Source organism: Macaca fascicularis, chromosome 18 (genome assembly GCF_037993035.2).
Source record: "Macaca fascicularis isolate 582-1 chromosome 18, T2T-MFA8v1.1".
Taxonomy (NCBI): Eukaryota; Metazoa; Chordata; class Mammalia; order Primates; family Cercopithecidae; genus Macaca; species Macaca fascicularis.
The window spans coordinates 6480379-6493991 of NC_088392.1; the positions used below are offsets into that span (position 1 = coordinate 6480379).

The 13613-nt window shown below is 43.6% G+C and overlaps 1 protein-coding gene across 8 annotated transcripts in view; it reads left to right on the forward strand.

Moving 5' to 3' along the window:
* CYB5A (cytochrome b5 type A) overlaps positions 1 to 13086 on the forward strand; it is a 47224-nt gene extending 34138 nt beyond the window's left edge. The window contains exons 1-5 of one of the 8 annotated variants that reach the window (XM_074023032.1): positions 5799 to 5988; positions 6927 to 7030; positions 10204 to 10310; positions 10525 to 10643; positions 12227 to 13086. In XM_074023032.1, the coding sequence (XP_073879133.1) occupies positions 5938 to 5988; positions 6927 to 7030; positions 10204 to 10310; positions 10525 to 10643; positions 12227 to 12337 (492 nt within the window). In that variant the 5' untranslated portion in view covers positions 5799 to 5937 and the 3' untranslated portion in view covers positions 12338 to 13086. Of the gene's footprint in view, positions 1 to 578; positions 1046 to 1995; positions 2020 to 3076; positions 3112 to 4904; positions 5274 to 5798; positions 5989 to 6926; positions 7031 to 10203; positions 10311 to 10524; positions 10657 to 12226 lie in introns of those variants that run through there. The other 7 variants (XM_065533622.2, XM_065533623.2, XR_010582778.2 and 4 more) reach the window with 7 other exon arrangements.
* The last annotated feature ends 527 nt before the right edge of the window (positions 13087 to 13613 follow it).

The window sequence follows — 13613 nt, forward strand, 5'->3', positions numbered from 1 at the left end:
TGTTTTAATCTCTTCAGAGATTTTTACAGATTAACTAACTTCTGAGTATTTTTTTTTAAACAACTCTTCTTTATTGTGACTTTGCTTCAGTGAGAGCAGAACCGGAAGAATGTGGGACGAGAGCTTGCTGGCCTTTTTGAGAGGCCATAAGCAGATGAAACGAAAGGAAATACATGAGCACTTTTCTGGATTTATCTTTCTTGTGCTTTTGGTTTAGCAGAAGTAAAGAGTGTCCTTAGGTACTTCTTTTGTCATGTGTCTGTATAACCCATCCACCTATCTCCGAGAGGTTGAAGAATGTACACTGTGATCTGAATTTTTGAAATGTTGTCTGCTTAAAATATCTAGTTGAATAGTGAAATAAAATGCAGTAAAGATTATTAGCTTGAACTTGCCCTAAGGAAAGCATTGTGTTGAGTTACCAAATTAAGATGTTTGTAGACTTAGACATCATGCATTTTAATCAAACATAAATGTTTCTATCACATTTGCTTACGTAGAGAATATTAGTCGTAGCAATACCCCTTCTTGGTTACAGTTTTTAAAGCATTCTTATAGAAATTATTTGGTCCTCACAGTATCTCCATGTTAGACCTGCCAAGGGAGGTGAGTACATTGCTGCTGAGAAGTGTTAAGCACCTGAATCACAGACATGCTCCAGAACCGTCCAGCAGCCATCTCAGGCTGGTCAGTTGCAGTCCCTCAAGCTTCTTCTCTAGGTTCTGGGCTTGCCGTGTTAGACATCACTCTGTCAGTATTTGAAGAGAGATAGGCTTCCAACTAAAGAGTGGGTTATGTTAGATGAACTTATAAATGAGATGACTCTGATGCACAAAAGCTTGTTGGGCTTTGCATGCTTTTCATAATTTATGGAGCTTATAATTTACATGGATTCACATGACTTTCATAAGTCATTATCCATGACATACTTGTTTTATTTTTTTGAGATGGGATCTCACTCTGTTGCCCAGGCTGGAGTGCAGTGGCATGGATCTCGACTCACTGCAACATCCACCTCCCGGGGTCAAGCAATCCTCCCACCTCAGCCTCCTGAGTAGCTGGACCATAGACACACAGCACTGTGCCCAGCTAATTTTTGTATTTGGGTTTCGCCATGTTGCCCAGACTGGTGTTGAACTGCTGGACTCAAGCAACCCGCCAGTCTTGGCCTCCCAAAGTGCTGGGATTACAGGCATGAGCCACCATGCTCAGACTTTGACACACTGATTTGATTGTTAACCTCTTTTTACTGAAGTTGAACCCTCAAAGTCATGGAGTGAACAGGTGGCAGAGCCAATCATAAAAACCATCGTCTTTCTCCTTGTTCATTGCTGACATACTTTGATAGTCACGTCCCTAAACCCAAGTGAGGCCCTCAGAACATTGACCACTAAAGACCAATTACTTTTTCATCAAAGTGCAAAGTGGTAATTCAAACTTCCTCTAACTGTCAAGCATCCTGGGCTACAGAGCCAAGAAGATAATCAACAATCAAAAGATGATAGGATTATTTCAGGTTCCCCTCTTTAGAATTCATGGCTGTTGCTGGTATTGCTGGTGCGAGAGTAGTGTTTTAACCTTAGCACTCACCTATGGTAACCACGAAGGCAGCAGGACGGCAGGTGGGAGGTTCCAGAGTTGTCAGCAGTTGGTGAAATGCCTGTGCTCATTTTAACGATGCCATGGATGTTTGTGTTTGCCTTCTGTTGGTTGTTTCAAGCTTAACTTTCTAGTTTGACAGTCATATTTTACCTTCAGTGATTCTTTTGTTTCAGAACTGATTGTGTCCTGTAATAGCTAACTAATATTTTTGTATATTTTGATTATTTCTAGTAATCTTTGTTAATTTTATTCATATATACAAAATTTGGAAAATCCTCTTGCCGTAGTTATGAATATTTTTATAGATGCTAAGATTTTAAAATTGCTGGAATAGATAATACATTTGCAATTTTTTTTTAAATGACTTACCTTTTTTTTCCCCTACTGTGTCAGGAACCTTAAAGGCAATGTTTCAAGGTTGGTGGGTCTCATAACTGCTTTGCTTGCTTTTCCCTGAAAGGTGTCTGTCTTTTCATGGGAGTTTCTCTAACGTGCTTTGCAGAGTGATGCTTTGTCTTACTGCAGGCCGCTGATTGTTTTGCTAATGCTTTTTTATCTGTGCTTTGGGAAACTGCAGATCTGAAGCTGTCTTATTTATGGCAACTTCTGTTTGAGGCACTAATGCTTATATTGGTGTGGAACATCAAAAGAATGCTTCTTAACCCATTTTCAAGCCCCAAAAGTTTATAGTTCACTAGACCTTAGCTTTTCAGCTGTTTGGAGAAGTATGCGTTTTTCCAGAATCATTGTCCATTCACTTTAGTGCTACTCAAAAGAGCTGCTCCCAGAAAGCCCTGGAGGATAAAAACAGGGCTTTCTTATTTGGGGATTTGCTGTTAGGCTGACAGTGACCAGCTGGTGACAAGTGTGACACCAGCAGAGCAGTCCCGTGAGGCTGGTCTGGTGTCTTGCTGGTACCGTCTGGTGAGAATTAAAGCAGCCCCCCGAAAAAGTTGGCCTAGAGTGTAGAATTTAAAATGGCCGTTCTTTTTGGTTCACATGTATTTAATGTAACATAGGTACACTTTTTTACATCTGTCAGATTTGAATAAAATAACTGATTTTTTTATTGAACATTGTGTTGTTCATGCTTTTGAAGAATGAAACTGCTTTTTCTAAAGGTGACATGGGATTATGTGTATGTGAACATGAATGTCTCTTTTCAGTTTCTGCATTAAAGTATTCAGATGTCTAGCGTGTGCAAGATATTTTATGTAGCATACTAATTTTGAATGTTTATAAATTATTGAGGTTATGTCCTTAAGTAAATATAGATGATGACTAAAATGTTTTATTCTGGAAAAAAACAAAGTTAGGCATTTTAGTGAAAAGAAGTTTATAATTTTCCTTTTTGACATCTTCTGAAGAATGCATTGCGTAAAATACTGTGTTCTTATTTTCAGAAGGATTTGAGTCAATGGAATAAGTTCACCATTCCCTTGAACTTACTTTACTTTTTCCTCTCGTGTTTCAGGAAACTCTTATCACTACTGTTGATTCTAGTTCCAGGTATGTGGGAGCTTTCTTTTAAAGCAGTGGTGGATGGGAAGGCTCATGGGTCCAGGCTGGACAAGGTGCGTCCCCCACCTGCTGGGTTCCTGGACCTGACACTGTGCTGTCTCAGCAACTTTCCACTGAAGGCTGGACTGTTCAGAGCGCTCAGCCCCAAGCTTTCAGGCAGGGGACAGTGAACACCGTCCACAGCCACGTGATCTCGCCGCGTGATCTCACCGGCTGGCTGCATCCACCCCAAGGAACAAACAGAACAACTGCATTTCCTTTTCCCCCAGGGCAGCATCTTAGGCGGCCAGTCCCACAGCGCCTCCCTGGCTCATCCAGGCAGACTTTCCATTTGCTTCCTTTCAGTCCATGTCTGTTTCTTAATCTCTAGTGATTACATTTCCCTAAGCACGGGTCAGTTTCCCTTTGTCATTTTTGTTAGCTTTAAAGTTGAAGCTGGTAATCTGCGTGTAGCATGACTCAATTGTTCTAGGCACCAGATTTGTTTATGATAGTCCAAGTGCACATTCACATTTTTGGCAGCTCTACCATATTGACTTCCATAATAGCCACTTTTTTGGACCCAAGCTTAAAACCACACATTTGTATTTCATCCTGTCAAATTTAACTGCCTCAGTCTGTTGGTGTTTTGGAATATTCCCTGCCCACAGGCAGTATTTCACCCTACTCTTCATTAACAAGCCAGTTTCTTTCTAAAGTGAAGTTGAAAAACCCCACCAACCCCCACTAAGACAAAAGTTATGCTTGTAATTCTTATGAAAGTTACACTTGTAATCCTTATGAAACGATTGCACTTACAATCCCTATGAAACACATATGTAGACCTAGTCTATTTCTGAAGTCTTACACATTAATTTTCATTTTCTAAGAAATTAAGTCAAAGATCGAAATCTAAAGATTCAAAACTAATTTAAAGATTCAAATAGAAATTATAGCTCATCCCTCCTTTGTCTCTGATTTGATTCATAATCTGTAAAATTTACAGATCGAACTTCTATGCATCAGGACTGTAAATTAGGCATTTTTTTGGTGGGGGTGTGAATTTAGACCTGTGGACCACACACGAAGTAGTTTGGCCATTCTGTTTCTTAACCTTTTAAATCCACTTCAGCACAGGTTGTAAAGATTAGATTTTCCAAACCTAAGCTTAAAGCTGTGGTGTTAATGGCAGCTTTAATAATCACAGGGCCCATACTCTTCAACTTTACAGCTGGTGGGGCATTTGTTTTTTGGTTTGTTTATTTTTGTTGGTTTGTTTTTGAGACAGAGTCTCGCTCTATAGCCCAGGCTGGAATGCAGTGGGGCCATCTCAGCTCACTGCAACCTCTGCCTCCCAGGTTCAAGCGATTCTCCTGCCTCAGCCGCCTCCCCAGTAGCTGAGATTACAATTAGCTACGACCACCACGCCCAGCTAATTTTTGTATGTTTTGGTAGAGGTTTTACCATGTTGGCCAGGCTGGTCTCGAACTCCTGACCTCAAGTGATCCGTCCTCCTTGGCCTCCCAAAGTGCTGGGATTACAGGCATGAGCCACCGCTCCTGGCCAAGTGGGGCGTGAGTTTTCTCATAAAGCCAGTAGGGCAGAGTGATTCCTGCCCTACATATAGCGGGGCATGCATTACACTCATGTCACTTTTAGCAAATCCAGGTCGCCTTTTCAGCAAAATTGGTTACAGAGTTAAGAAAAACATGCCCTGGTAATTTTCTGTTAGAAAGGGCAAAGACTTTGAGTTCACCACAGTGCACATGATGTCAGCATGATTGCTTTTTGTGTCTTTCTAGTTGGTGGACCAACTGGGTGATCCCTGCCATCTCTGCAGTGGCCGTCGCCCTCATGTATCGCCTATACATGGCAGAAGACTGATTACCTCCTCAGAAGCCAGCACAGGGAAACCTGCTTTGGTCACAGGAGAAAAGAAGCCATTGCTAACTACTTCAACTGACAGAAACCTTCCCTTGAAGACAATGATTTTAATATATCTCTTTCTGTTTCTTCTGACATTAGAAACAAAACAAAAAGAACCGTCCTTTCTGCGCTCACATTTTTCGAGTGTGCCTTTTTATTCATCTACTTTATTTTGATGTTTCCTTAATATGTAATTTACTTATTGTAAGCATGATCTTTTAAAAATATATCTGGCTTTTAAAGTATGCACCGTGTTTGCCTGTTTGGTATATAATTGTCTTTAATGTTTAGAATCTGATTATTTAGAGGAATCCTTCAATGTGTTACTCATTCAGATCCAGGGAGGCCATAGGACTGGAGAGGGGGAATTAAGTTTGAGCGTCTCCTTTCACATCGTCACATCTCATTTAGTAACCATGTATTGTATGCTTCTGATGTAGTTTCTGTTTTCAAGGAAATTAAGAAAGGCCAGAAATTATAGTTTAAGGATTTCTAATAATTGTTCTACTTGAAATAGATCTTAAAAAGAAAGTAGTGGCCGGGCATCGTGGCTCACACCTGTTATCCCAGCACTTTGGGAGGCCAAGATGGGTAGATCACTTGAGGTCAGGAGTTCAAGACCAGCCTGACCAACATGGTGAAACCCTGTCTCTACTAAAAATACAAAATTAGCAGGGCACGGTGGTGCATGCCTGTAATCCCAGCTACTTGGGAGGCTGAGGCAGGAGAATTGCTTGAACCCAGGAGGCTGAGGTTATAGTGAGCCGACATCACACCAGTGCACTCCAGCTGGGCAACAAGAGCAAAACGCCGTCTCAAAAGAAAAGAAAGAAAAGAGAAAGGAGCCTACAGGGCCTATGAAAGAGACTTTCTTATCCTCACTGATTGAAAACCATCAGCAACTTAAAAATGCATGAACCAGGAGCGGGCATCGCAAGTGTCCGTTCTCTGAGCTTCCAGGTATCATTGCAAAGACATTCTCAGCGTCGTAGGTTCTGAAGTCTTAAGAATTCTTCATTCAGAGGGGAGAGTTGTTTATAAACTCTTCTAAGGAAAGGCTGGTTTTCTAATTTGTAAGGAGATTATGGGACATTGGAATCTGATCTTTGAAGAAATTTAGTGGCTAGTATTGAGCTCTGAAGAGTTCTAATGTGGCTCTGTCTCCTCCTTGGGGCTCTAAGGGGCTGATTCAGTCATCTTACTTCCCATTTATTATTCTCTTCCTTATGTGTTATTCTTTTAAATGTGGAAACTTGAAAGCTGAATTTGTTAGACCCCAGTACTTGTGTCGTTGGCTGTGACTGCGTTTGCACTGGCGTGAGCTGACAAACCACAAGCTTCTTCAGAAGTGACCGCACGCAGTGGAGAAGAATTGTGGTGTTCTTAGAGAGTACAACCTTTATAATCAAAGAGCATGCACCGCCTTTGCCTTCTTCAGTCACTCAAGGTTGACAAGCAGTTTCCATTTCAAAATAAATTACAACACTTGCTAAGGGACCCGTGTAAATATTTCAATATTTTTGGTTGTGATTTTTAGCTATAAAGCTTCACATCTTAGTACTTTTTAAAACATTGCTCCTAAATCAACTAGGAGGTGAGTCAAAGTGGGTCTGTCATACCTTAGATGACATTAAAGAGTTAACTTGTAAATCATTTTTAAGATGTTGACTAATAGTATCTCTTTATCGTTAAGAAGCCTAACAGTTGAATTTGACATTTTTATCAGTGACTCAGCAATTTGCTGACGTGGCTGGCAATTTTTCTTCATGTGTTTTGGGAACAACATGTAGAGTAAAGGAGAGGAGTTTACTTCCTATTTTTAACATTTACAGTTTGTGCAGCCCAGAATCTCAAGGAAAGATATTTGACATTTTTTTTCTCTGTTGCTTTCCCTTCAGAGAGGTGAGGACTTCAGAGGCTGCCCTTCTCTTCATCTGCTGGTTGTGAAAGGAAAACATCTTGGGCCTCCAAAATCACTAAGGAAAACTCAAGCTGGAAACTGGTTAGTTTCCATTCTGCCTCCCGTTCTACTCAGTCACCCCTCTGCTCACTGAGATAGAGGCATATCTGATTGCTTCCTTTGGAAAGGCTAATCAGAAACTCAGAAGAATGCCACCCTTTGTGTCTCACCTGTCTGTCACCTGGAAGCGCCCTCCCACTTTGAGTCTTCCTGCCTTTGCTTCAAGATGTCCCGCCTTTCCAAACAGAGCCAGTGTACTTCTTACATACATCGATTGATGTCTCATGGCTCCGTAAAATGCGTAAAACCAAGCTGTGCCCTGACCACCTTGGACATGTGTCGTTAGGACCTCCTGATGCTTTGTCACGGGCACGTCCTCAACCTTGGCAAAGTAAACTTTTATTTATCTATTTATTTTTTGAGACGGACTCTTGCTCTGTTGCCAGGCTGGAGTGCAGTGGCGCGATCTTGGCTCACTGCAACCTCCGACTCCCGGGTTCAAGTGATTCTCCTGCCCCAGCCTCCCGAGTAGCTGAGGCTACAGGCGTGTGCCACCACGCCTGGCTAATATTTTTGTATTTTTAGTAGAGATGGGGTTTCACCATGTTAGCCAGGCTGGTTTCGAGCTCCTGACCTCAGGCAATCCACTCACCTCGGCTGGAATTATAGGCATGAGCCACTGCGTCCGGCCTATTCCTTGACTTTCTTAATAAAGTTGTTTTTACTTTGCACTGCGGACTCGCCCTGAATTCTTTCATGCGCGAGATCCAAGAACCGTCTCCTGGGGTCTGGATTGGAACCGCCTTCCCGGAACACGTGACTGTGTTGGGTGCACATGTGTCGGTTGCTCACCTCCTGGGTTTGAGTCGATTAGGGCTCTGGTTGGAACAGGCATCTCCCTTTCTAGGGTGTCTAGACGAAGGCAAGTGGAAGTTCTGGAAGCAGATTTTCCTTTGCAGTGTAGCCTTTCTAGGGGGTGTGCAGACACAGATGGCCTCAGGGAACCAGTTTCCAGATCCTCAGCTTCTACCTAGATTGTGTGAGTTTCCTTAGTCTGCTGTAACCAAGTATACCACAGCTGCGTGGCTTAGAACAACAGAAATTTGTTCCCATAATTTAGAGGCCAGACATTGTAAATGAAGGTTTCAGCCGGGCCACTCGCCCTCCGACACTCTGGGTGGAGGCCTTCCTCACCTCTTCCAGCTGCCACTGGTGGCTGGCAGTCCTCACCTGGCGGTCCCCACCTCACAGTCCTCACCTGGCGGTCCCCACCTCACAGTCCTCACCTGGCGGTCCCCACCTCACAGTCCTCACCTGGTGGTCCTCAATGTGGTCCTCACCTGGCGGTCCTCACCTCACAGTCCTTGGCTTGCAGCTGCATTGCCCAGGGCTCTGCCTCTATCCCTGACGTTTTTCTCCCCTTGTGTCTGTGTCATAAGGACACATTGGATTACCTACCCCAGCATGACCTCATCTTAACTAATTACATTTTCATGATCCTGTTTCCAAATAGTCACGCTCTGAGGTGCTGGGGTTAGGACTTCAACATAGGTTTTTGGGGGACACAGGTCAACCCATAGCACATTCTTTTCTAAAAGTGATCTGATGTTCATGCCGGCGCTCCTTCCTTTACTCTCTTTCAACTCAGTTCCTCTTCTCCCACTTTTCAGGAAAGAAGCGATCTTAGCTCAGGCCACTCCAACAAAATACCTTGGACTGGGTGGCTTAAAAAGCAAACATTTGTTTCTCACAGTTCTAGAGGCTGGACGTCCAAGACCAAGGTGCCAGCAGGTTCAGCATACTCACATGGTAGGGAGAGGAAGCAAGCTGTCTCGGGAGTCTTATGATGACACGATACTACCCCACCTCCTCACACCCACACATTAGGGGACAGGGATTCCATATGGGAATCTGGGGGGAGACATTTCGTCTGTGACAGAGACCTATTTCTCACCCATCCTGAATTTTAATATTGGATGCTAAAACTACTGTCAAATGTGGTACATAGTGGGGTCTGTGAGTCTCTGTAATCAAGACACTTCTTTAATCAAGGTACCCCACCCCAAGTCAGGCTTTGTGCTTTCCTTGTCTGGCATGTGCTCTGCTGACGGTGAATCGTAGAATAGGAACAGGGCGATTCAGCCTTCTGGAGGGGGGTTGCCGTTCAGATGGACAGTCAGCAGCAGGGGTGATGACACTGTATTGAGCAGTATCTGTTTTACCACGCCTTCACTGTCTTCGATGAAGGCCTCCCTCCTTCAGGAGTACCCTGGGAGACTGGTCAGACAAAATATGAAATCATCTTGTGATATGGGTCCACAGAAAATCAAAATCAAGTTTTTAATTTCACTGGTATGTGTACATTTCTATTATAGACAATGTGATTGGGAGGCAAAAGACTGTCATAACAATATTTTTCATTAGGATAAAACTAGGAAGAAGAAATAGATCTATGAGGTCAAGGACAAAAAGGAACAATGTACAATTTCTGCTAAGAAAGAGTGTTTCGGCATCTTTTACAAAAGGGTAATGATGGCAAATTGCATTGATATTTAAATTCCACTTAGCAAATTTTAAAGAGTGATATTTCATCTTTATTTTAAAATGTCAATCTTTCAAATGTTGCATAATGATGCCCTTTGTAAATATTTAAACTCATGATGAAACATTTTAAAGGGCAACTGAAGGTGTTTTTCAACATTCTTATAAGGGTAATTTAAGTAGAACATGTGAAGAGCACTGGCCTGTGGCAGGAGCTCGTTCTCACTCACTGTCTCTCCCCAACACCACCTCACGCACCTGTCCCCACATCCTTTCTCCATGACTTGGCCACACTGTGAAATCAAAACATAAGTTTCAAACATTGATAGTGTATGTTGAGTGAGGTTATGCACTACATGCTGAATTTTGACATCAGGCTGCCTGAATGTTTTTCTTGCAAAATATTTTAAAAATTGCTTTTTATTTGTAGTTAGCTCAACAGTCCAAGGCCTCAGCACATAGCCTGGCTCACAGAAACATTCGAGGTTTTGAGTTGAAACTAAATTGCGAATTGTTTTAATATTTTCCATGGCTTAGAAGTCTTTGATTTTTTAAGACCCTCTACTCCTAACTGTAAGTTGGAATCACTAAATCTGAGTCTTGTTTTAAAACAAAGGTAAGGCATCTTTGATACTGTAAAGCAGGGACAAAATGCAAAACACCTTCTGTTTCAGGAAGACACCTGTTGTACTGAAATCTGAAGTCAGAAAGGAAGGCTTGGGAGGCTTGGAGACCGCGGTTGGAAACCTGGCCCTCCCGCTTGCTAGCTGCATCGCTTCAAGTAAGTTACTTATCCTTGTGGAATCTTACTTTCCCATGGATATAATTCATGAGCAATGCTTCCCTTAGACCTCAACTAGAGGTCCTGCCCACTTGAAGGACCCCATGTGGTCCACTGGCTGTGGGCTTCCTCATGGGTCAAGGATTTGCCCACCTGGAGCCTGTTCCCCTCCAAACCCGAGTACCCTACACACACGGCTCAATCCTGCCTGTAGGTCTGGGTCTCCCCAGCTCATCCTCCCGAGGGTCACCAGGCTGTCGGGGGTGCACATCAGGCCCGAGAGTAGCCGAGGGCTGGTGGTCTGCGGAGAGGATGGACACCCTGGATGAGCAGGTGGGGTCTGCAGGTAGGATCTTCATGAGTGCACTTGGACTCTGCATGTCGGTGGACGGGCGCTGGGAAGGGAAGCGGGGAGCTGGGAGCTGACTCTTCCAATGCCACCACCATCTGGCACAGAACTTTGATGAATCTGAAAATCTTAACTTCAAACCTGACCTTTCTGGCCATTTGTCAAGGCAGGCGGATGGGGTGTATTTTCAGACTTGTCGGTGGCTGCACATTAAAACACTCGGACACACAATGTGTGCTCCTCCTGCCCCACAGATGCGAGGGGACGGTGGCTCTTCAGCGGATGAAGGCTGAAACGACCACTGAACAGCCCATGCAGCTAATGCAGGCTTGCACTTCCCCATCCGGACCTCTTAAAGATTGCTTTATGTTAAGATGAGGTGTTTGGTATATAAAATTTGAGCAAAACAAAGCTGATTGCAGTAATTGCAGCTAATAATCACATCAATGTACAGAAATCCCTAGAAGGCTAGGCTGGCCCAGTGTACCAAGCTCCCCTTTCTCTCTCCTGTGGTCACTGTTGTCCACTCTGTCACCTTATCTGAAGGCACCATTTGGTTTGGCTCCACATCAGGGTGGGGAGCACTGGCATTTGGGGTCCTGCTGTCACCCTGGAAGGTGAGTGTCACTCCTTGGTCATCAGCATTACCAAGGGCAAGGGAAGAGGAATGGCAGGGCCCCTGCTGAGAGCTCTGCCATCTCCTGGGAGGAGTGGACACAGAAGCCAGGAGACAATGGGGGGACAGTGGGAGGATGGGGAGATGGGGAGATAGTGGGGGGATGGGGAGATAATGAGGGGATGGGAAGATAGTAGGGGGATGGGGAGATAATGGGGGATGGGGAGATAGTGGTGGGATGGGGAGATAGCGGGGGGATGGGGAGATAGTGGGGAGATGGGGAGATAGTGGGAGGATGGGAGATAGTGGTAGGATGGGGAGATAGTGGGGGATGGGGAGATAGTGGGAGGATGGGGAGATGGGGTGTGGGGAATTGGGGGATGGGGAGATAGTGGGGGCTGGGGAGATAACAAGGGGACGGGGAGATAGCAGGAGGATGGTGAACTAGTGGGGAGATGGGGAGGTAGTGGGGGGATGGGGAGACTATGGGGGGACATGGAGATAGTCGGGGAATGGGGAGACCATGGGGAGGTGGGAAGACAATAGGGGCACAGATTGACGTCAAGTCTGATGCTCAGCTGCTTAGCCAGAGGCATGGCTGGCAGAGGCCAGCAGGAAGAAGTGTGCTGGGCACTCAGCACCTGCCAGAGAAGCTCAGAAGCAATAGAAAAGGGCACGAGGTTGTCTAATAGGGATGGAGGTGTTGAAGGGGTTCTGTGAGGAGTCATATTTTGTAATCAATCAATAATGTCTGAATATTAAGAGATCGCTAAATCATTATGTAAATCCTGAAACATAAATCACAGTCTTCCTTGTTTTTGGCTGAAATGCAAATATTTTCATCAAGATGGAAAAAACAATCCAAGTTGTGGGTGGGAAGGAGACATCTGTCACAAAAAGTCCTTAAAAATGAAGAAATAGTGAAGCTTCTTTCTCTGTTCTTCTCTCTAGCCCGGGTATCTTTCTGGTCACTCCTCCTTCCTACTGAAGGCACAGAGTCCAATAGCCATGAAGTTGGACATGGACCACAGCCTCCATGAAGACCCGCAGTATAATTTCTAGCTTGAGGGTGGCTGGGTGGTCCCAGGCGTGGTCTCCGCTGGCATGCAGCCAGCTCTGCATCTGGTTGTATCTGGAATCTGTAGGACCAGGCTGAATTTGACCAAGGGCTTCAGGACTGGCCTAGAAACAAACATACAACCAGAAGTGGGATGCCGTGGGCTCCACCATCTCCACTTCTTTTAAAGAAGAAAGAAGCAAGTGAAACAAATTTGCTTTTTGAAAACCTTAGGTCTCCCGAAAAAAACAATGCAAAACATGCAATTGCAAGAATGTTCCCTCTAGTCCAGATAATTTAAGAAACCATTAAAATGCCATGTTGTCATTTTAGATTAGAAAGTTTGACTTGTTTTTAATATTCTTGTAGCCATGAGGGAATACTGGAAATAAAAGAACACTTTGAAGTTGTAGTAGAAAGAATTTGAAATTCACATGATAATTTTAAGTGACATCATATGGAGAATCTTCACCAACTTTGAGAATTATTGTTTCATTTTCTTAATATGCTATTGCTCAGCTGAATTTATTTTACCATTATGATTATGCTTGTCATTTTTATAAGTCAATAGCTGTTTAAGGAGAGATCATTTGAGAATTTTCACATGGAAACATTTAACATCAGCAGGGACAGTGGCTCATGCCTGTAATCCCAGCACTTTGGGAGGCCAAGGCAGGTGGATCACCTGAGGTCAAGAGTTCAAGACCAGCCTGACCAATATGGTGAAACCCCGTCTTTACTAAAAATACAAAAATTAGCCGGGTGTGGTGGTGCATGCCGGTAATCCCAGCTACTCAGGAGAAGAATCTTGGACCTGGGAGGTGGAAGTTGCAGTGAGCCAAGATCGGGTAACTGCACTCCGGTCTGGGCAACAGGTGAGATTCATCTCAAAAAGAAAAAGAAAAATTTAACCTTGTTATAAGTAATGGTAGCATTACTTCACATTTCTTTTCTTAGTTCGCCAGTTCTTAAACATGCACACAAAAATCCATATTTGTCTTGGAAGAAAACATAGGCATAAATCTTAATGACTTCCGATTAGGAAATGGTTTCTTAGATAACAAAAGCACACACAGCAAAAGAAGAAATAGATGAACTGAACTTCATCACAACTAAAAACTTTTGTTTCAAAGGACACCATCAAGTAACTGAAAAGATGACACAGGATGTGAGAAAATACTTACAAATCATGTATCTGAGGGACCTGTATCTAGAATATATAAGGAACCCTGACAACTCAACAAAAGACAATTCAAGTTAAAAATGGGCAAAAGATCTGAA